Genomic DNA, 24,366 nt, shown 5'->3' on the forward strand with positions numbered 1-24,366 from the left:
ACATCACGTGATCAGCACCATGGTGCCGCTGATCCAAATCAGTGTGGCCACGCCTTATAAACCGGGGCCCCAAAGAGGAGAGCTTACGAGCCCTCACATTACACACAATGTGTGCACAGATTTTAGGATTAGCATAACGTCCCTCACATTACACACAGTTATTTAAGGAATCAACAGCCAGAGAGTGCAGGTCTTTCAGCCGGATGAGATGAGAGTCTTTCCAAAGGAACACCAGTCACCTTTATGAGGTAATATGTATATATATATATTTGAAGAGGAATTTAGAGGGTAAGGATAAAGAAACCTAGTCACCTGCCTGACCAGTACACAAATAGACAATTACTCAGTGAAAGCTGTATAATAAATGCAGCAAATATAATATATAATGTATGCAGATACGGGAAGATTATTTTAATCATATATCATGCATACTGTGTATATTATTCTCTGACCCCACTGCCTTAACGCAGACAGCCTCTGACAGCTTTGTACAGAGAGATGAAGAGACAGGCTTTGGCCATTCCTGAACAACACTTCAGCAATAGGGCTCACGATGCAGACTGGCAGGTCTCTGACACACAGCACGTCTGCCCCCGGCTGCCCAGTTTCACCTCCCAAGCTGAACAGACACAGGTTCATTTTTTTGACAAAGACGTGACATATCGGACCCTCCTGCCATAATCTGTTTTCTGTTCCCATTTTCAATCATTCCCCCACAGCAGGCCTTCTCAAATTCAGATTAGCTTTGTCCTTGACCTCTTACAGTAAGTTACCAGACACAGTTCACAGCCTCAGTCACCAGGTTTCTGCAGTCTCGCCATCTCGGATCCCCACTGATTTTATCTCTCATCTTTTCCCATACAGCACATTACAGGAAGTGACAGCATAAGTTTATCAGGGCCTGTGTTTATCATCTCAGAGTAGAAAATGGATTGTAGGCACTCCAAAATTCTGGAAGTGACACTATATTGGTCCAATTTACATTCCAGAACTGCCTATCAGACATAAATATCAACAGGTATTGATAACGAGCCTCTTTCTATAATTAATTGAAGGGAACAAATAGGGACAGTGACAGTTGTTATTTATGTTTTCATATTGGTTTATACAGTGCTCTGCAGACAGGCATGTTAATAAGCTACAATATTGCGGCGTGCTATGGAGAAGGCTGGCTGTTCCTGGATCTTAGTAGTTTGTGAGATGTTTGCAGTGGTTTGATGAAGGGGCAACAGCCAAGCCCTTTCACCAACAGTGAAGTTTGGAGGATGATTTGAAAGACCTAACTGAAAACTTTTTTGAACAATCCTTAGACCCTAGAGCTTGGCAGTTCCAACTCCCATATCAAGGGATTGAGGGTTTAAGGGGCAACTTTGAACACAGCCATACTCCTGGGATGTGGTCTTACTCCACGTTGAAAGCACATGTTAGAAGCATCATAAATAAATCCCACGGCTTACTAAGAGGCAGGATAAACACGGGCACTGAGGTCCAGGAATGTGAATACAGAATTCATTCTTCATAGTAAGCACAGCCATTCCAGACAAAATGTGGCCTAACGAGGGTACCTCATTCTTCAACAGGCACCGAAAGGGTCTAATTAAGAACAATTAGCAGCTCATTAAAATTCATGTGTTGCAATTATGGATAGAATCTGGAATAAAAACCCGAACAGAGGGGGGGTGGGGGGGATGGTGCATCTATGGTACATTGGCGACTTTGAGTTTAAAAATAGCGGCACTGGAAGATTAAAAACAGTTTCCAAAGGCTTAAGGGCATTTCCCTCAGCTCCTGTACAGCTACTGTACAATGGAAACTAACCTCAGGTGAGTCTGAAGAGAACTTTCAGAGTTACTGACGTAGGCGATTAATTACACTGCGGCTTGCGTATCAGAGCAGGTGTCACAGCACTGCATCTGTGCAGGGGAAAACGGCTTACTTTCTTTGTGATTAATGAAACTGCTCGAAACTACGCTCTGGATGGCTACCGATCCTACACTTTTCTGGCCTCGGGCTAAATTAATCTGCCCATGGATATGTGGGACCTCTGCCCTCTGTTAGCCAATTCCACAGCATGCAGGAATCCAAGGCTGGATCACCTTCATTTGAAGAACATTGTAGTTGTTACTCTGACTAGTCAGACTTCAGTTTAATAAAAAAATCATTGTGATCAATTTCTCTATGGGGGGGGGGGGGGGGGTGAGAAAGTAACTTCATCCTTCATTCTGTGCTTTGACTAATACATACAATGATTGCATTGGAGTTATGAAGTGCCTTTCATCTCATGATCTCAAAGCGATTTAGAGTAAAACAGGGAAATTCACAGCAACCGTCAGCACCGACACGTAGCGCCCAGCTGGGTGATTCATGGCAGCCATTTTCTGTGCCAGAACCCTCACTACACATCAGCTGAGGTGGACGAGGGCCAAATAACCTGGGCCTCATCTGGAAGAGTAAAGTGGAGAAATACAAGGCACTGAACAACACTGCCTCGTGGATGTCATCATGAATGCCTAACAACCAAAGATGCACATTGTAAATATATGCCTGTGTGGTAATAAAAAAAAATAAAAAAATAAAAAAAAATCTTTTACTGTTACTGTTCATTTACAATGAAATGTATATTGCAATCTCCTCCAACATAAACACGCTGCCTGAAATATAATCATGGAAGCGGTATTCAATATCAATTTTGCATTTCATGAATTTACAGAGGACTTGAATGCAAGCGAGCCAAGGCATTCTGACAAACCACCGGTGCCTGGATAATTCAGCGTCAGTTCGGAACAAGAACGCAAACAGAGATGATGTCCTAACTTCACAAAAGCGATGACTTTCTAGCAGAGCCACTGCTGTTACATTATGTACTTGTTTCTTGGCTGGGGTCCTATAGCACATTATAGTCCACGGTGACCTTTTAGAAGAAAAAAGTAGACGTGAAGAAGTTGTGTAGACATTTTTGAAATATGTATCCCATTAAAGCTTCCTCACTTTGTTCATTTCATGTTGGAAAAGTTCGAATGTGCAGACTTTTCAACTTAAGACATGGACAATATGCGTAGGATTGGATTCATTGATTCTTTGTGGTAGAAATACTTTGTTAAAAGCGAACACCACCCTAGCCCTGTTGTGCTGGAGCATCCACAAATTTGGTTAATCTAAACCCTTAATTACTTTATCAGATCAATAATTAGGTGTAATTAGTTCAAACAAGCATGTATTTAAATGGCTCAGAGCCTGGCAAAAATCTTCAGGAAAAAAAATGGGCAGTCTCACTTCAGTTTCAGTATTGTGGAGATTTGACCAAATTTGTCCAGTTTGATAAAGACAAATCTTGTGTCCAGCATGGGGGAGTTCTCTCAGCAGGAAATTATATGATAGTCAGGTCTCCCTGGTCAGTCAGCACCAGATATTTTACACGTTTCACCCATCATCTTGTTACAGCAAAAAAAGCATATAAAAGTTCAAGATTTCAGAGATTCACCACATGATTAGTTTTGAAATGAACAAATGTATTTCTAGGCAGGTGCCCTCCTGTCAGCACAAGTGTTTTTTGTGTTTTTCTGCTTTGAAAAGAGCGTATTACCAGAGCACAAAAGAGAGAAAACACATCCTGCCTTGTAGGAATCGGACCGGTACCCTCATCAGTGGTACACTGCACCCATCCAGGTGCCTGGCACAGCACAAAAAACTAGAATACCTCAATGGCTCTGCCGCAAGTCTGAATTTGAATCACACATTCATATTTAATATCATGTGATTAATCTGCCACTGTGGCTAAAAGAATCTGCTAAAAGTGACTGATGGTAAATTGTAATAATAGTTAGTCTGAATCCGCAGAGAGGACTTTAAATGTTTAATTGGACATTTTTTATCTTGTGCTCTCTCTAAAGTAGGCATTTAATCTCAGTTATTAACCCTCCTATTATGTTTGCTGTCTCTAAAAATATGGTTACCATACTTTTTTCCTAACTTTATGGGGAAAACATGGCAAACATGAAATTAACTGAAAAAATTATTTTCAATGTCCTGTACACATGTTGTTGGGGTCATTTTGACCCCAAACTCTATTGTTATATAAAACCATCATTTTGATTTTGTTTTTATTGTGTTGGCTGAGGGCACTTTCACATTAATTTGTGTGTGTTTGTTTGTGTGTGTGTGTGTGAGAGAGAGAGAGAGAGAGAGAGAGAATGCGTGTGTATGAGGAGAAAACATAGTTCCCACGAGATCTCTGATCATTCTCGCAACATGGGGGCAGGGGCAAACTTATAATAAGGTTGCACACACAGCCCTCTAAACCATTTCTCTTTGCATTTGTGCCTCAACTAAAGATTTTGAAAATGACCACCAGACAGAGGTGTTTATTTTCTGCCACTGAGGTTCTGTCACAGATCTTGGAGGGTGAAAGTGATTTAGATGAGGATATGTCTGAGACTGAGGATAATGTTGAGGAGGACCCTGACTATGTGGCATCCTCCTCTGATGATGAGAATGAAGCCTTTGAGATACCACATTCTGACCCTCCTTTTGTTTCTCAACCACCAATAAACCGTCCTGTCATCTCTCAACCACCAAAAGACCCTCCTGTCATCTCTCAACCACCAAGAAACCCTCCTGTCATCTCTCAACCACCAAGAAACCTTCCTGTCATCTCTCAACCACCAAGAAACCTTCCTGTCACCACTCAACCACCAAGAAACGCCCCTGTCATCTCTCAACCACCAAGAAACGCCCCTGTCATCTCTCAACCACCAAGAACTGACATGTTCACTTCCAAAAATGGAGAACTACTATGGTCCGGATCCCCAGTTTAAAGACAGGGTAGACTTAGTGCTGCTAATGTCATCAAAATGGTTCCAGGCCCCACCAGATAAGCTAGCAGTCATGTACAAGACATAAAGTCTGCATTTGAACTCTTCATAGCACCATCAATGCAAAAGGATATTTTTGAGATGACAAACTCAAGGGGAGGCGTGTGTATGGTGACAACTGGAAAGAGCTGGATGTGACCCACTAGCAATCCTATATTGGGTTGCTTATTTTGGCAGGAGTGTACAAGTCAAAAGGTGAAGCGACAGCCAGTCTTTGGAATGCTGACACTAGTAGGGCCATTTTTCCAGCCACAATGTCTCTGGAGACATGTCATGTTTTCTCCCACATTATACGCTTTGATGACAGGGAAACAAGGCAGGGTCGACAGGAGCATGACAAACTTGCACCTATCTCGTCTGAATGAAGAATTGATACCCACGGGTACCTAGTTGAGCTGTTATGTTCATTTTTTTCAAAACTCAATTCTGGTGATTAATTTACTTTTTATTGGTGTTTCTTCATTATTAAATAACTGTCATATCTTACTTATTGATGTTATGAAGTGTTTTCTGAACCTAAACATTTGAAATTGACCCTGAACATAAAATGTTACTATGCTTGATAATAAAAGGTGTGTTTCTTTCCAAATGTTATTTTTCTTTTTTAATGAGCACTTAATACCAACATAAAGCCCTACAAACACCAAAACATACTTTGTTTTCCATTTTAGGTCACTGAATGAGATTGTACAGTCATTTGCGTATTTCGCAATAGTCATATAAAATCAATACTTGATGTATAAGGGGAGGATGGGGGGAGTCATGTCATATTTACTGGGCTATTAAGACGGTCAGAAGAAAGGCCTAAAGTAGCTGAGAGAGAAACTTGGGTAACACTTTCAGTTACGATTATTTTCTGCAGGTTTATATTGCTGGGGTCAAATTGACCCCAAACATGAATGTTGTTAGTTCATTTGAACATAATAGGAGGGTTAATCTCAGTCATTTTTTTTTCCTAGTCATATCATAAAAAATGTAGTCTGTCAATCTCTGAAACTGTAACCTTTGAAACTGTACTTTACAGGCAATGTTTTCATTCAAATATCTCTGAACATCTCACCTTTCGGAATATGATCTTTAAAGAACTAGGGCCTAAAAAAGACCACTAACAGTCAAGCCAACAAACATCCTGTACAAAAACTGCACAAGATTCACACATCTAATTCACATCGTATTCTGCATGCTAAAACAGAAATAAATAACTTTGTTGGTGAATAATTTTGATGGTGCTTACTCTGCAGAATTACAGAGAAAACGGGCGGCCTATGTCTAAGCTTACTGCAGCTTAAGCACAGATTTTTTTAAAGGTGCATGCAAAATAATGGCAAACAGAACAGGGTGCAAGTCAGTATAACTTATAAACCAAGTCATTCCTGAAGCACTGCTCAGAACAAAAAGGGAAATATACATTTTCTAAAAGGGTGGAACTCAACTATATTTGAATATTTTTTCAATTAATTTATTCTTCCTGCAAATTAATTATTATCAAGTCAATAACAACTATGTTATTTATTAACAATACATTTTCACAAATCACCCAATACGTTCAGTAGTTAAGAATTAGAAAACGGTTTGGATTATTGAAATAATTTTCCATAGATTTTAAAAATATGTCCAATTTTAATAGTAACATTGAGATTAAATTTCTCCTTATTATTGTATTAATTATAAATAATTTCCTCTTTTTGTTTTGGCGCTCTTGTCTCAGAATCAGCTTAAAATATGTAAATTAAAACTTTAAAAAAGTCCATGCGCGCCAGTACAAACTGCTGATCTACCGTCACAGTCATGCGCATGTACATCAGTTAATCTTGCCCAGGTTTCTTAAGCAACCCTGTCTCCCTTTTGTCTCCATAGCAATGGATACCCAGTTTACATCTCGCGCGCGGTGATTCCAGAGACATGTGGAATCTATTTTGCGCAATAGGAAATTTGCACAGGAGCTACCAAAATAAACGGCAAACCATGTGTCTGCACGTCATCACTCGTCGTAGAATATTTTTGTGAGACGGGAAAATATTGATCAGTGCTCATTGTTCAGACTTACCTCCGAACATTCAGTGCACCAAAAACCACAATAAGGGGAAATTTCAAAAGGATGCATGTGACATCGATGCTTCACGGCCATTAGACTACGTTAAAGCGACAGCGCTCTCATCTCATCAGACTGTAGGATACGTATCCTCTACAGAGTATGACGCGCAGCTTGACTCTTCCTTTACCGAATTCATTGTTACATTTGGATCGATCATAAATTTTACCTCAATGAATTTGTCCTGTTTTTGTCAATGGAAACGAGTGGTGGCGGTGGAATACAGCACAATACCAGTTTGATAAAGAGAGTACCCATTGGTGTTTAATGTGTATATGTGCCGATTTTGGTTAACAACGAGAAGCGGGTCAAGCCGGCCGTGCCTTTGTAGAGAACAGTAAGCGTATGGTCTATCTCGCCAAACCATGTTTAAATTACAATATCCCGCTTCACTACAGTAACCCGTCGTTGCCTGTTATCTTATTTTTCAGAAGCTAAAAAGGAGAAAAATAAGACGAGCTGTAGATGAATGAGAGCGCGGTCGCTTTAAGCACAGAAATCTTTGTGTTTGGGGTTCGCCTCTTACCCTTGGCAGCATCCTTTTCCTCTTTAGGCTTCGCCACTTTTCCGCTCATAGATCCCAGTTTGGATGTGTAATTCCCGAATAAGACTAGAATCTAAATCCTTGAATAGTGTGCAAACTGTTTCTTCTATGAAATCCTTGGAAAACTCCGCACAACCGTATCAGGTTTTGAGACAAGGGCTCTGTGAGACAAAATAAAGAAAATAGCAAAATAAGCCATACATATACAAATAAGTGTTAACAAGTGATAAACAAGAGGCCGATAGATGAAGTACAATTCAGCCCGTCTCAGGGACGTAGGTATACGCGCATAGCCCCCATACACGCACAAAACAATCAACAGAGTACGCGAAAGCTTGGTCGTTGAAAAAACCGTCAACACAAATGTTAGAAACGCCATTGCTGACATATATGAATTGCATATTGCCCTTTTAACAAGTAACAAGTCTCCTTACCTTATCCCTTCCACGTTTTCTTCTACGTGCACATTGATAGAAATGCACACATCCACCATGGATTCCTATTTTTGCCGTTCAAAATCACGACCCTTTCTTATGAAGTAAAATAAAATAGAAGAAAGGGGCAAATGAAAAAAGAAAAAGGGGCTCCCAACGAAAGTCAGAAGACGTCGGTCGAGCAAACGAAATAGTAATAAAATTACAGTTACTCGGAGGAACCACCTTCAACACCTAAATAGGACTATTCGAAAATGCACGCACTCTAGCCTGCTCTGCCAGGCTTCGATGTGAAATGAGTATTTCTTACCACGCAAGATATTCTCAGACACCTCTCATGCATTGAAAAAAAATGTTCACAGATCAACAGGATCCAGAGTCGAGGGGCTCCCAATTCGGCCCGCGCACGTTGCCAAGAACGATGCTGCGTGAAGCGCCGAATGTTCGGTAATAGTAACGCACTGGAAGAACGTGCAATAAATTATTGACGGGGTCCACCTCCATCCGTCGTGACAGAAAACGGCAAACAGAGGTTGTAATCAAGTGTCACACTATACTCCCAACAGAGCAGTCCAAGAGCACAGATTGCTTTGTTGTAGCATGCACTGTCTTGATAACAAAGGGTTGCATGCAATGAATGGTTTCCGAGATTACTGTCGATTGCCGATATTCGTTTCCCGTATTGAAATCAGACTATTAGTCTTGTAAATGATTCGTAATATCTTGTGGGAATTCTGCAAAAACGCATTTATCTTTGGTTGACGAATTCGATTCTAATTCTCAGCACATACACTGAACCACTCCGCCAAATCAGACCTCTATACTTGTGAGGCCGGGAGAAGTTTTCGCACTTAGCAGGCGAGACAGAACACGTACCTTAGGTTGAAATCGTTTAACATTCAACGATTGTCTCAATTACACATCCGAATGAATTTCTCGCTTATTTTTCCAAAGCAAGTAATGGACAATATTAAAAGCAGAACGATTACGCGAAAATAATCAGCTTTTGAAAATAATTTTTGAATGTCCTGAATTTTGAATGTATACGTTTATATTTGGCTTTGGTCAGTGAGTAAGCCAGGAATGTATATGTATTTATTTATTTTGAAACAGTTCTATACGCATAGAAGTTTCTACAACTGACAAATTAATTTTCCTAGTATCACTGGAATTTTGAAGCCTCGCTTAGGAAAGTCACTGGTCTTTATAGGTCGAGCTCTATATTTATGTGACATACAGTTTGAGTCTTCATACTTGATCAACAGAACTCGTAGATTTGCATGTAAATGAACCAAATTAGTTTAGGAATTTAGGAATCAGTTTTCATTCATGATTGCATTCAGACTTTCAATCGAAATCCTGCCAGGTGGTGATGAATAGGCCTACTGAAAAATGTGGAACATGTGAAACACAATGGAAACTCCGGAGAATTTAAAGTGATTACAGTCCCCCATCTCACACACTTTTACTTGCGCTGTAAGGAGTAAAGTAGCTAATCTCACCCGGAAGAAGCAAAACGTAGTCCGGTACAGACCAGGACTAAAGTCCCTGGTTGCCCAGTCAGCGTTAACATCATCTTTTTGACGGAAAGGTTAAAACTCAGGGATGGATCTGCATCAAAATAATGCGATGTTTCTGACAGCACGGTATTGATTGACATCCAAACATAGTCAATGATTTATTTACGTGTAAACTACTCACCAATAACGTGACGCCACGTTTCTAGTTTTCCTTTCTGTGTTGTTGATTGTTGGAGAATAGATTTTCAATGAAATGCAAATTATAATCTCAGACAGAAAAAAATGATATAACACTGGATGTGTAGAAACAGGATAAAAGGAGGCTGTTTGCGCTCATTTGGTGTCCACTGCTGTTAGCCTACTGACCTAATATTTAGTTTAGGTTACTTACATTGAGTAGACAGAGTAACTTCTACTCCTTTTTCGAAAGGACCGAAATTACTGACAGTTTATCAATACATATGCTATTAGCTGTCCGGTATTTCACGCTTCTTCACTTCGTTTAATAAGCAACCAGATATGCAGAATACCCCGTAAAATATATTAATCTAACGACGTTATATATAGTAAAAACAAAAGTATTTTACAGATTTTATCCGAGAGAACATTATTCGTCACTGCAGTCACTTTCCTCTTTCGAAGAAAAGGAGGGTGGTATCCTACGACAACGTAGGAAAAACCTTTACGCACATAAAGACAGCCAAACACAAACATAACCAAAAACGAAAACAATGTTTTCATTCGCAAAATTCCCCAATCATTTTCTTTAGTGCCTCGATTGTATAATCATCCAACTTTTCCCATTTGTATGAGTAACAACCTCAAAAACTGGCCACGACTGGCCTGTTGGATCACGTCTGTCTCCACACACTTGGAAAGTCGGCTAAGAATTGTGGATAAGGATGAGCTGTAGAATTTAATTCCAAAAGAAGTCAATACGGTCCAGTTGCCAATGAATCATTCCTCGTTCCAGATCAATAGGAGTATTCGCACAGGAGAAATATATGGTTACATTCAGAAAAAAGAGCAGTTGCATACATGTGAAGTGCCTCCTTCCCTTATAACTTGGTGCATATAGGCCTATATCCACTTAGCTGCTGTTGGGCATATTTGTTATTGCATGCTTACCTTGAATGAAGATTCCTTAAACTGTATGACAAATATTTTTTTTGAAAGTAAATAAAGTCAGTGTCCAGTCCACGGTCTAGTTCAGCGACGCGAGTTTTGAAGAAGAGACAGCGCGTAAATACTCTACACTCACTCTCATTGACATTTAAAAGCCAAACTTGGAGCACTGGTTTTATCGTAGGCTACCATGTTTTCATGGGATATTAATTATGCGACACACTAAAACAACGCGGGGATTAGTCCAGCATTTCACTCCCTCTCATCACCCGATTCTTAGCAGGTCTGTGCGCTCAGCGATGGGAAAAGGTTGCGCTTGCGGGTCACAGGATCTATAAGGTTGCTATTTTTAGGGGAAACTGGACTCCTTTCAAAGTTTCTTTGCACGCTCTAGACTTTTCCAAGACGTTCTAGAAACGCTTCAGTCAGAGGGTTGCGTTAGCCCTAGATAAGTACACTCAAGTAAAGCAAGCCTGCATAAAGACCGCACCTGTCAATCAGCATCTGTTCTGTGTCACCGTGGTAACGGATACTTGTGGCGGTTCTTTGGTGCGTGGTATGCAGGCCATTGCATGCCAATAGTTAGCGGCACGTTTGAGCCTGCATATTTACTCAATATTTTTGGTTTGTTTATTTTATGTAACGGCTTTCATTTAAGGAAAAATAAAACAAAGTATGCAAAACTGCCCCCTGACAGCAAAATTTATTTGAATTTCTCCATATGCTTAAAACTGATTTTACATAACTATGTCTGTAAACCCCAAATCCCCTATTTATTTTGTAGCTCTAGACCATATAAAGAGATTTTTTTCTTAAGCAGATGAGATCCTATAATGGAATGGATGCCCAAGTGTTGGTTTAACAAGCACGCTGAGTGAATGGTGAATTTATTAATGAAATGCGCACATGGGAATTCATTTCTCAGCTCCAACTGCAACAGAGCCACGGTTAAGTAGGGTTTAAAAAAGACAAAAAAACATAACAACACTACATATTTTACACACATATGGCACACTGCATTTCTATATATAGTGAAGGCTATAAGTATTTGGACAGTGACACTTTTTTTTGTTTGTTTTTTTTTTGTGGGGGGGGGGGGGGGGGCGCTTTGTACTCCAGCTCACTGGATTTGAAATGAAACAATGAACATGAAATTAAATCACGTCCAGTGATCCATAAAGGAATTCCAGCACTCTTGATACACAGTCCCACCACCCATTTTATGGGACCAAAAGTAATTGGACATTAACATAACCTAAACAAAGCTGTCAGATTTAGTACTTGGTTGCAAATCCTTTGCACTCGATGACTACCCGAAGGCTGTGACGCATGGATATGCAGCGAGGTCAAACAGGGCCCATATGGCTTAAATGTCCCAGTGAAACTCACCACAGCGAACAGTCCACTCCACTCCACGCAGAACCCAGCTCAGCCAATCAAGGAAGGACTCACGGCAGGGCCTCAGGGTGATGTAATGGCGGGCGCTGTGCGGTCACAGGCACATGCCCCTCGCTCTCCCAGTCACGGCTCAACCTTCTGTGCCACATTAGCGCCGCTTCCAGTTAGCCGCAATCACGCTCGCGTTCTGAACGCGAAACACGGTCATCCGTCATTCTTGAAATAGGGGCAATTTCGGCAGGGGTAATTTTCCAAATGTGTCCATTTGAATGAAGTATGTGTGCGCACGTGTGTGCGTGTGTGTGAGAGGGGGGGAAGGGGGGGTGACGTACCAGTTCCTTTCAAAGCACCGGTTTCCATACTGTGCCTAAATGGCATTTCCCCTTCATTAGTATTCATGAGATCGGAGGGCTTTATGAGTAATCATTCTGCAACGTGCTTGCTTAGGTAGGCAAATGCCGACATGCAAAATCTAAATCAATGAAGTCTAACTGCATTCAGGGGTCAGAGGTCATGGAGGTCATGGAGTACATTTGATAAATGAGGTGCAGGGGTCGTGGGGTAGATGAATTCATAATAGCAGACTTGCAGGCCATAAGCCCCTAATTTTGCTGAGGTTCCACAGTTAAAACCCTCCACGCTAGTTGCCATCTATCAGTCAGCATCCAATCCCCTATTCATGAGTCATGCATCTTTTCCCATCATCAATCTTTATATTGCACGGTTGTATGAAAATAGCAGATAAACAGAGATAAAATACAAGCACCAGTGAATACATAGTTTGTTTAATCAACTGCATTGAGTATAAGCGTTTTCTTAAAAGGTCAAGTGTGTGTGTGGGCGCGCATATACAGGTGAAGGGGGGGGGGGGTGGTGGTGGTGGTGGTGGGAGGCAGCGTGGGTGGGCGGGTGGTTGGGTGGATGGCATGACGATGGGTATGTGGGTGGGTTATATATACATATGCATAACCTTATACATATATTAATCTGAATGTATTTATTTGCGTGTATGTTTTGTTTTAGCTTGTGTTTTTTCTATTCACCTTACTGTCTGATGTTTCATATATTAACCGCAGTGTTGATTATCATTTCAATTATATCTCTATATCTATATTATATTATTATCATTATAAGTATAGTAAAGCACTCAATAAAGTGCATATTTATAAAAAGGTCAGGTATCTACCACAAGATCTCTGCTGGTCCCAAATTCCAATATTGATTATCAAAACTCCCCTTTCCTAGTTCACACAATTTCACAAGGGAAACACCCCCCCCCCCCACACACACACACACAAGAAGATCCATACATACAATACCTAGTAAGCTGTGTCCACTGTGTATCTATACTAGCACTGACCTTTGACCCATGACCCCTAGTCCTATTTAGTCACTGTAGAAGAGAACACCCAGGCAAGTCAAGGCAATCCTCAAAGCGCCACCAACCCTGCCCACATGAGCACATGCCTTGCCCCATATGAACACACACCCTGCTCCACAAGGACACGCCCTGCCCCACATGCCTCGTCCCACAGCGGGACCTTTGCGTTTAACGCGCGTTTGTAGCCCGCGAAGATTAAAGATAACACGTCGCTATTGAATCGGTCGGCCGTCATTTGCGCTAGCGGTTCCAAGATGACACAACGGCAGGGTGGGCGGAGTTACGAGGAACAATGATTAACCACATGTCCAAGCGCGGCAGGTACATGGCCGCAAATAGCCCGAGGTCAGCTGACCTCCAGTGCCGTCCTTGGTGTTCAATTCAATTCTGTCGTGAGACTGGAGGCTCAAGGTTCTCATCTCTGGAAGCTTGTAAATGATTCGGTAGTAATGAAATGATTACAGATTTAAGATCTGTAGAGGTTAGGTTCGGGTTTTCAAGCAGGGACTGCAGTAAATTTTAAACCGTGTGTCGCGCGTGTGTGCATCATGTGTACACTGTGGGGCCCACTAGTAGCCTTTCACAAATACCCATTCTGCCTTTTCAGGAACAAGCACCATCTTCCACATTCAGTGAACGAAGCTGATTAGGAAAATGAATAAATAATATGCAAAAGATGTGGATAAACTTACAGTAACCCAAGTGAGACAAACCAGTTATAGATTGTTCCCGCCGCCATATTCTACTAAAAACTTCATGATAAAATACCTAAAACTGGGGTGATTTATTCTTTAGCCAGATGCACCTGTTTACCGATGCTGGCTTGTGCTATGGTCTGTGAGAGACAGATAAAGGAATAGTAATGAACAGTTATTATCATTACTGCTGATAAGAGAGCAATGGGTATCTTTGTGTCGGCTGGGCCTTTGTCCCAGCACACATTACCCATCAGGCATTGCTAATGCACACAGACAACTGCAAACCCTAATGATTCATTCGTGATCCACTGTTCAGCCCACGAGGTCACACGCGACAATGGACATTTAGTCAAAATGTGTCCATTCATCATCAGGGAAGGGGTACTGCAATCATCTATAATCTTACATATGAATTGAATATCTTTTCATTTTCGCCCGTGACTCTTGGTTCTACTGTGCGAGCCCTTTCATAGATCTGTTCCTGTCTGACCATCTCCCGGCAGGGACGGTAAGAAAAGGAGTCAGCCCAGAGAGCTGGTGTCATCACAGGGTCGGCCAGTTGTCTCACCCACAGACGCTGGGGTCAAAGGGACATCGTATTGCTGTCACATGATCAGGCCAAAATCCGGCCCAATGATCCCCCGGAGCTTAGAAGTGCCCTTCATTCCAAATATGGGCGACAGACTGTGATTTATAGCCGTATGGCGGACTGGGATCAAACCAGTTTGTAGTTTTGACATCCACCTTTGGACCTTGGGGGGGTCAAGCAGCTGAAAAGAAGGGCAGGCCCCATTCCTCATCTCGAGTTATTCCAGGTAGTTTATGGCTGAAACCAAATTTAAATTGAATGTTCTTCTGTGGGATGAATGGTCATGGATTGAGTGTTCAGTTTTGCTTTTGTAAGTGAGGCAGGTGTGGCTGGGCTACTAGTAGGTTACCGTGATGTAACCAACACTCTCTGGCGAAGCAATGCTCAAATAAAAAAATTACATTGTTGCCCTTGGCGAGGGACGACTTTGCATTTAGCTGACTGCTAACTTGTTTGCCTATGAAATATTTGGACAAGTCAGAGGCCCAGGTTCAAATCTCACCTTGGACTCAGTCAAATCTCCAACTCGTTACATAAGCTACAGTAGACGAATATGGTTAACCAGCCAACCAACATACATACTAGGAGTAGTAACTTGATGATAATTAATGACACATTTTTCTTTGCACAGGCCTTGCACTTTAGTGACCAAGCATTCCAATACTAAACCACAAGGGTCACATTAAGGCTTAATGTGATTACATGACAAAAAAACCATTGAACACTCAGTTTAGGACTTTAATAAATGAAGACTAGGCCAAGGGCACAGTGAATACAGTGCCAGATTGGATGTGTCATTTGCACAAACAAGCAAACGCCCATACACAGTAATACACTGGTTAGTCTAACTTCCATTTCACATTCGCATATGTAACTCTAACTGCTTCATGACTACATTCATCATCTCATCTGCTTATAAAGCCTATTCTAAGAATCCAAATAAAAAATATGCTACAACACAGAAAAATGTGGGAAGGAGGCTAAATATCTTTGAACTACTTGTCAACACAGCCGACGATACACACATGCGTACACACAGACGGGCACACACAGAAGCACATGTAGAAACATGCACACATACTGCCAAGCTGGGAAATGGGAGTTGGTATAACACAGGGCAGAGGGCAGTAACACACAGCTATTTTTGGCCAGTTCACATGAGCTTAGCACAGAGCCCCCCCCCCCAAGCCCAAAGCCCAAAGCCCCATCCCCCCAGCCCCCCTCAATCACCCTCCATCATTCATTCTCCCTCCCTCCATCCCTCTCTGCCTCTCAGGGCTTTTTGCCTGTTCGCGTTTGACATACGGAGGACAAACATTACGATTCGCTCTGTACAGGAGTGATTCGAGGCCTGCCATTGGTTAACGTTTGACTGCACATTCATGTCCCCTGTACGACCGCCACTCTACTGGGGGGCTGTGGTTCGTAAGTGGTATCAAGGTGAGAAGGGAACATGCTTGAGTGTAACACTGATCTTTCGCCTGGGTCAAACAGTTTCTTTCAGATCCGTGACAATTGGGTGTAAAACAAAGGTCAGTAACCAGCAGGAACTTCACTGGTAACTGCAGTGTGGCATCAAATGTATTCATTTTAATGACTGAACTGAGTCGTCTACATTGAAATGGAATGTATATATAGTATTTTAATCTGCTGATTAATACTTAAAACTATGCAACCCGTTTTGCCCATGGTCCACTCTGTTCCCACCCAAGGGCCAGTGTTATGACAATCCCCAGTGGTCCTCGTCTGAAGTCATGTGATAGTCCATAAATCAGACCCCCTCCGGAGGCCGTCCTGTAACACCGAAGCAGGGCCGAGCTGGAGAGCCGGATCTGGTACCCCCACGGATCGTTTCCCAGTGCAGGGTCTCCAGTTCTACATTTTCCCTTTCGGGCCACACAATCCTGCTGCCTGGCTCCACCTCAGGGAACGCACGCTGACCGCAGGAATAGATCAGGGCCAAAGTGACCATCTCAAAATTGACCGTTTGAAAACAAGGAAGCGGATGGAGGATTAGCCCACAAGGAGGATGTGATGTCACAGACTCTGATATCTTGTGAAATGCACGTTTAATATCGGGATGCTTAGAGGACTTTGAACTCTTCAGGTTGAGACATAGTGAATGTGACTGTCATTGTGGAGATTAAACAAAGAATTTTAAATTTATATATATGGTAAAAACACAAAGCAGAAACTCTTAAATGTCAAAAGCGTAAGCACTACTGCATGAGATGGCACGCAGCAAATGGGGGGGGGGGGGGCAGTGGTGGGGTGAAACACTACCCTTTCAAATACTCAGAATGATGGTGATAATTAATGGGAGGTATCCTTTACAAATACGGCCGCAATGTTAGCCGGCTAATCCAGCAGGCTGCAGCGTGGAGGCCAGTTCTGTTTTTTTCAGTTCTGGAGGCCTGCGGGCTTTTGGCCAGTGAACAGAGGTTTAGAGGTGAGCAAATAATATTGAACTGTTATACAAAGAGAGTGTAAAATGAGCAGCACATCCTATTGGGTAAAGAACAAAGGCGTGACCCTTAACAGTTATCGTCAACAAAACTGCAGCCAGTTATAGTAAAACCCTGCCACTCATTGGAGCAGCTATATCAAAGAGGCTGAAATATTGCAGGTTGGCATCACATGATGCCCACACCACCAATGTTCCTGTGGGACGATCCCGAGACTCCCATAAACAAACACAGGGACTGAACCCTTGGTCACACCAATTATGTTAACAATAGCAGCAACTATGACAATGAAATCACTTCATGTTCATACTAATTCAGCTGGTCACGACAACCGTAACTTCATTTCAAGGACAAAAATATGGAATACTATAGATCGCACTAACATGCTTGTTTAAAAATAACACCAGAATCCGGACTGACGCAGAGTACACAAGGCAAGTTGACTGATAGCTGTGCTGAATGAAAGGGGCCCTTCCTACAGCTGCTAGCAAACAATTGATGGTTATCATTATGGGTTCTACAGTATGTCCTGGTCTTTGGAGAGGAAAGCACACACGCACGCACACACACGTTCATACACAAAAGTAGACAATAAATAAAAACATAGTGAATTATTGAATGTGTGGATACACTTTATTCCCTAGTAATTACATAATGTTATGAAAGGGATGAATTTATTCCATGCTACAGCCATTGCTCTTGCAGCTTCTGAAAGGGAGCTCCACTCTGGCTGGGGTTCCTGATTGCGAGTGTCTTCCATGGAAAGACCGATCACATTCGACATGAATTTTTAATCCCCCGCTTTGCTATAGAAGCTGCCACCTGTGCGCCAGTCTCCACGCTGTCCCCGCGCTGGGTCTGGAGGAGGCGGTCAGCTCCATCCATCCAGGCGGTTCTGAGCAGCGGGGCTCTTACGTAAGCTGAAAGATGACAGAAGATGGCAGAAGCTTTTTTTTTCCTCGTGTTTTTGCCGTCCAAGGCAGACTGCGTGCCGCCCAGCCCGTGTGAAACAGGGACCGCGGCGCTGTGGATTTTCACAGGCGTGACACTGCAGAAACCCAATAACAGCATGAGGCAGAGTGTGAATGCCAAACGAAGGCCGGGTCCTCGTCCTTCACAGTCTTCTCTCTTGGGTGGGTGGGGGCGGAGGGGTCTTGCTTTTTTGGACCCCAGATATGGTGTCCCCCATAGCCCTCTGCTTACATGGCACAGTAAGACTTAAGTATGCCACAGTGTATCAGCACGGGCAGGGGTGTTTAATAGAGGTTCCGGTAAAAAGGGTTTTTAATCACAAGATTGTGGGTAAGAGTTCCAGTGGGGCACTATTGTTGTACCCATAAGCAAGGTTCTTAAAGCAAACCGGTTTAGCAAAATACTTCACTGTATAAAGTGATATCATGAAAAATGCAGGTTATGTAAGCTTTCCTTGGAAAAGGCACATAAGTATATAACACAATGCATTTTGATGCTATGCTATTGTGCACAATGTGCGATTACAACACAATGGACTCTTTGTTTGGAGGGAAAAGCAATTTACTTTTCTAAAAATTGAAAAGACAGCCCGTAAAAATAGTGGGTAGATTAAAAACATCATGTTTTTTTTGGTCAAGGTTGTTTTGACTACTTGCAAGCAGCAGTGTTTTTGTAATGTGTGTGTTTGTGTGTGTTTTGGCACTCTACTCCCTTCCCCAAAATATGCGTAATACATAGGCTTGTAATTACCCCCTTTCTTTACTCTAACTTGATTATGTTCAGGCCTGCCCTTTGGGTGTATTTGCTCATTCCCAAGGCTCAGCTGCCTCCCAATAGCAACGCAGCCTTACAGTTCCTCTGTCGTGTTAAATGCCAGCTGCATTTTGCCATTTTGAAATCCAGTTTCATAACATAAGGCTTTAAATGGTGGCTAAAGGTCATTTTGATTCCACATAAAGACAATACACCAGCTTGCAGGGGTTAGAAAGGGGCTAAAAAAAATCTCAGCACAAAGGGTTTTAAACTGGAAGGGTCAGATTGTCATTACCTGGTGACAATCCTTTTGTCAACATCTGCTTGGCATTACAAGGAAACTTACCACTCGTGAGCAATATCAGAAAGATGATAGTTTATGTATAAGATGGTACTTCGGGTAAAAGTCAGGGCGATGCACTTAAGTAAATACTATATGATGGCTCATCAGAAAACACATGGACCATGGCTTGCCTTCTTCAGCTCAGCACAAAGAAATTAAGTGTTTGCATCCGAGACGTGGAAAAAATGCCCCTCTGTCTGCAGAGAACATTCAAATAGAGCGATGAAGATCTACTTTCCTCGTCTTCATCCAGCAGTTTCTCATCTGCTCCATCTCTGGCCTGTTTTTCTTGGAAGGCAACGCTGTCACTGCAGCCTTTTTTTTCCCTTGCAACTCGGAATTGGAAGCCCACAATCTGGTCTCTCAGGTCCGTCTCACCAGGCTTCCGCTGGTCCGGAGGACGGGCGATTCCCCGGTGTGTTCCTGTACTGCTTGTGGGAATGTCCCAGATTTGCTATGTACAGAATGAAATCTAGGGCAGCACTGTCATGGAAAAATAAATGACTACTACCTGTAGTTCCAACCTGATGCCTGGATCTGTGTGAGAATGAGACAGCCAAACTGTGCTCTGAGAAACAATGGCACCATCTGTTTTTTTATTTGTTTCAGTGCAGTGCTATGCATGATATAGAATGGGCACGTTGTGCACCAAACTGATAGGGAACGGGCAATGAATCAATGGCTATGGCTATTCGCACTCAAGAAGCATACAGACCCATGTTGATTGTATATGCCTAAATGTTGGGGTTCCCTGAAATGCACACAAGGCATTTTATTTCTGGGGGGGGGAGGGGGGTGGGATATGAGCCTGTGAAAACAGGCTATATAATATTTTGGTTTTTATCTCAAAGCTGCAGGTGATGAATTACACCATTACCACAATTATTAAAAAATACAAGTAGTCCCTAATGCTCTGTGGAGAACATTACTCAACTTTCCATGTCATTGTGGCCTAGCACACCCACACATGCGTGTGCACACACACGCACGCACTGGGACTCACACACACACACACACAAACAAACATACACACACTCCTCAGACACAATATATCAGATGGTGATGGAAATAACCTCCCTCATCTCTGGACCTGCCCAGATCACTCCAAACAAACTTGTCAATCACTTAAAATATTGTCCTCACCAAGGTCCACATGACAATTTAATTCCGGCATTTTTAAGGCTTTCATCATGCTTCTGTCGCCACACAAATCTTCTCAAGGCTGTTCCCCTCTAGCAATCAAATAACAGGCTGAGGAACAATCAGTACATTTTCATTACAACCAAGTAAGCAGTTGGATCTCTGGCTAACATTAGATATGAGGTAGACTGTCTGGGATTTGGGTAACGTACATGTATATGTTGGATGACAGCGCTGTCACTAATGTAAGAAGAGTTTACTGTATTTATCCGGTTAATGAATGGCAGGCAAGGCTCAGAGGACAACCACAGGAGGATTAGAAAGCTAAGAGTCGCACTGAAAAAGACAAAGTGAGAGTTTTAATAAAGCTTTGCTGATTAGATGTATTTCGCTAAACCAAAGTACTCTGCCAGCACAAGGCGAGTGGTTTTAATCCCAGCTCTCCCCTCTCAGCTCTCCCCTCATTGACACAGGCAATGTAGAGCTCTTCCTTAGACCACAGTCTCTAATCCCAACCTGCACAGGTTGGCACCCTTGCTGAGGACTACAAGAGCCCTGTGTAAAGTAGTGGACAGCGGTGGATGGTGGTTGGGCTGTATATACAATGCTGCCACCTGGTGGATGCATTCAACATGAACCCTACAGACATATCAGGTGAAATGGGTTTACGGTCAAGTTCAGACTGTCAAGGTTATCTGCCATAGACCTGATTCAAATCGGTTATGAAACAAAACAGATCTTTTAAAATGTCAGTTGACCACATTTGTATGTAGTATTTGATTCTAAATTCAGTTCTGATTTTGTGGATCCTGTGACCGGTGTGTGACTTTGTATTCAAGCGCTTTCTTAACTTCACATATCATTCTCTCTGTCTTTGTCTCTGTGTTGTTTGAAAGCGCAACACATCTGAATGTACATGAGCATATCAATTATAAATGTGGACAGGCAGACAAAAACAGATTTGAAAAAAATCAGAACTGGGCCAGATCTGTGCCAGCCTAAACATAGCCTAAAAGTCTTCTTCTATGTTCAGAAATTCATTGAGGTGGTTTGACCAGAGAGGAGGTATGTCACCCTTTGCTTGTCAGGCAAAGACTCTCATAAACTCAGTAAACCTGTATGTTAACTACAACGGCTTATTTCTGGAACCCTCACGATAGAGGAGACTCAGGTTTTCTGAAGCCCATGATTGGTGGAGCTATCATGCCTTACCCGTGGCTGGTACATTACACCCCATGCTGTCCAGCTCCCCGCCCTGAGTCTGGTTCCTCCCAAGGTTTCTTCCGATCTGTCCCACCCAGGGAGTTTATCTACCACTGTCGCCCTTGGCTTTCTCTTGTGGAGGTCTTAGGCCAGAGCCCATTGCAAAGAGGACTGTGACAAATGTTTGTAAGAATACGCTATACAAACAAATTTGATTTGTCAGAGTTCGGTTATGAAGAGAGAAAACTTTGGTTGATTCATGTCAGCGGCAAAGAAGTCATTAGCAGCACTATCACTGCCAGATGAAGCCCCATTCTCCCAAGACTAGAACAATCTCAAGGCATCCATGAGGATACACAAATTAAATTTTTAATTCTGCTGTCGAGAGCAACTGAGAGAACACATAAATTTGACTCTGCTCACCTACAGTCACTGAGATAATATAAAACACAAAGGCAAATAAACTCACGCATTTCAGGGATAAAAATAAACTCCCCACAAACGATTCTGCTCCCACATGAGGACCTTGAACAGCGAATGAAACTCAAACGCGTGACACGTGAAATTCACAACCCCAGGGTATCAGTGCCACACCTGCCTCCCGAGCTGAAGAAGTACTGTTCGATCGATAAGCACTGACAATAGCGTTGCGTTTTTTACTATTTCCTGGCTTAGCTTGATCTACCGCGGCAGAAACTAATCTCTTTGGAGCCAAGATGGATACCCTGCCATGACGGGCGAATGGCAGCCAAAAAGAAGCGTGGCAAGGAAATCAATCACCCCCACCGCGTAAAGATCACCCGCTCCTGTCCCGCCCCCTCCTTGTTCCCATCCGGCCCCATCACCTGAGCTCCCCGCGGTGTCTGATGTCAGAAACCGGGCCCTGTCCATGATGAGGAAGCGGTGGGTGCGGGATTATTTTGTAACCACGTAATTGGAATGTGCTGACATTTAAGCTTCTTAAATCTTTAATGATCACATGATCATGAGGAAAGAAGGGTCTTGTTTACCAGACCAGGGTCAAATAATGCTGATGCATCACTTTTCACATGCACAGCCTCTGGGAAATGGGTATTATTTGCCTGGTCTATATCAGCATGGCTCTTATAACTCATGTGGATGCGTTTATGTTTTCTCCATTGTAATCTGCTCAGGTTGAGAACATCTGTAAAATGAATGCAACATAAAGCATGTATTCCTCATTGAATTTTGAGTATTTGAGGCCAAACGTAATCAAATAATGGGCTTTTAATCCCTCAGAAAATTGCATAGATATATATGAAATGAAATCATGATATGGCTGGAGGTTGCATTTAAAATAAAAAGGAAATAAATGAAACCAATTAAGGCATTGCCTGCTTCCCTTGCATTTTGTATTTCAGAATAATTATTGCAACCTGTGGACCAAAATAAACAGTCTGATGTATAGCGTGTACATAAAAAAGTGAGCACTTCAGATAATGTTGCGCATTTATAAAGAACAGATTGATACATTGATTTGAACACCTCTTAACAAAGAAACACAACACAGAGTGTCAAATGATTGATATCTAAGATGCTGTGCTTTCTCCTCACTAAAAGGCTAAAGGTCATCTCACTGCGATTCATAGATTTTTGCCATGCAGGTCATATTCTTTTCCTCTAGTCTTTAACAGTCTGTAGACACTAAAGTGTAAATAACTAATTGCTCTACAGTAAAACTAACACACACAACGGTAAAGGTATGTCAATTACAGCAATCACTACTTTATTTTCCCGCTTTCAAATTTGGCTGCTGCATTATGCAAGGCCAGGGGGAAAAAATCATTATCATCAGTGAAAAAAGATAAATGTGCCAGCAAACTAAAGAATGTATGTCCGAGAGAGAGAGAAAACACCAACAACAGAGTTTACTGGAGGACAAAAACAAGACAAAAACCCTTTTGTCATGTCAATCAATCTTGTGATCTTCACCAATCTTGGTTAAGGATAATTAGCAGCAATAATGCCGTAAACAGGGTTAATTACTTTAATGTAAATAATTTACGCCTCTAATGGCATTATAAAATATGAATGCTCAGAGTCAATATGACTTTCAATCTGAGTATCCCTGTGGTTACCCCAGGATGGGGGATCAATTATCAGGAGGTAGATATTGTCTTCTGTGGCTAAAGAATGATCAGGATGCAGTGATATTTAACCTGCACTGACATCCTACACTGAATCACTGAAACCACCCACGGCTCCATTTCCTCTGAGCGGCTATAGTGCTCCCAGTGCGGTCGCTCCACCACTTCCACTGCGTTTGCCGTTTCATGTCATTACCGTGAAAACGATCCTCCACCTCAGTGCCGTCCAACCTGATTCAGATGAATATATACGAAATATGCTAACATTCCATCATACACGGCTGTCCCGTACAATATCAATGCCCTCATTGACCCCCTAGTATTGATGCAGAGACTCGATGAGCCTAAGTTGCAGTGGAACAAAGCCTGAAGGCAACTCTGATGGCACGCTGACTGGCACAGTCAGAACCTCACACACGGTGGTTAAGCACTGTAGGCCAGATCTTTACTCTGAGGAATGCTGTACGGATTGAGTTCAGACCCTCATAGCCAGCTCTGTGCTACAGTCATAGACTTCTCTCTTAATATTGAACTTCGTTAACAGGCATACCACACCAGACATAGATAGCAATGTCAATCTCCTATTGATGGCAGATTGTTATTGTTATTGAGAACAGAAGAATCGGCAATTGTTTCTTAATGAAAAAACCTCTTGCGCGAGAGAGAAATGCTCTCTTTGACTCTCGTAGGTTATGCTTGTTTTTGTGCAAACGTTACATAGTATGTAGAT

The 24,366-nt window shown here is 42.2% G+C and overlaps 1 protein-coding gene across 4 annotated transcripts in view; it reads right to left on the reverse strand.

Annotated features, from left to right (window-relative positions):
* Window positions 1–24,366, reverse strand: part of fgf13a (fibroblast growth factor 13a) — a 125,218-nt gene that overhangs the window by 98,626 nt on the left and 2,226 nt on the right. Inside the window, exons 1-2 of one of the 4 annotated variants that reach the window (XM_064329186.1) lie at window positions 10,590–10,886; window positions 7,490–7,668 (exon numbers count right to left, since the gene is read on the reverse strand). In XM_064329186.1, coding sequence (XP_064185256.1) covers window positions 7,490–7,538 — 49 coding nt within the window. In that variant the 5' untranslated portion in view covers window positions 7,539–7,668; window positions 10,590–10,886. Of the gene's footprint in view, window positions 1–7,489; window positions 7,669–7,941; window positions 8,733–10,589; window positions 10,887–24,366 lie in introns of those variants that run through there. The other 3 variants (XM_064329185.1, XM_064329190.1, XM_064329187.1) reach the window with 3 other exon arrangements.

This window comes from Anguilla rostrata, chromosome 3 (assembly GCF_018555375.3).
Source record: "Anguilla rostrata isolate EN2019 chromosome 3, ASM1855537v3, whole genome shotgun sequence".
Taxonomy (NCBI): domain Eukaryota; kingdom Metazoa; phylum Chordata; class Actinopteri; order Anguilliformes; family Anguillidae; genus Anguilla; species Anguilla rostrata.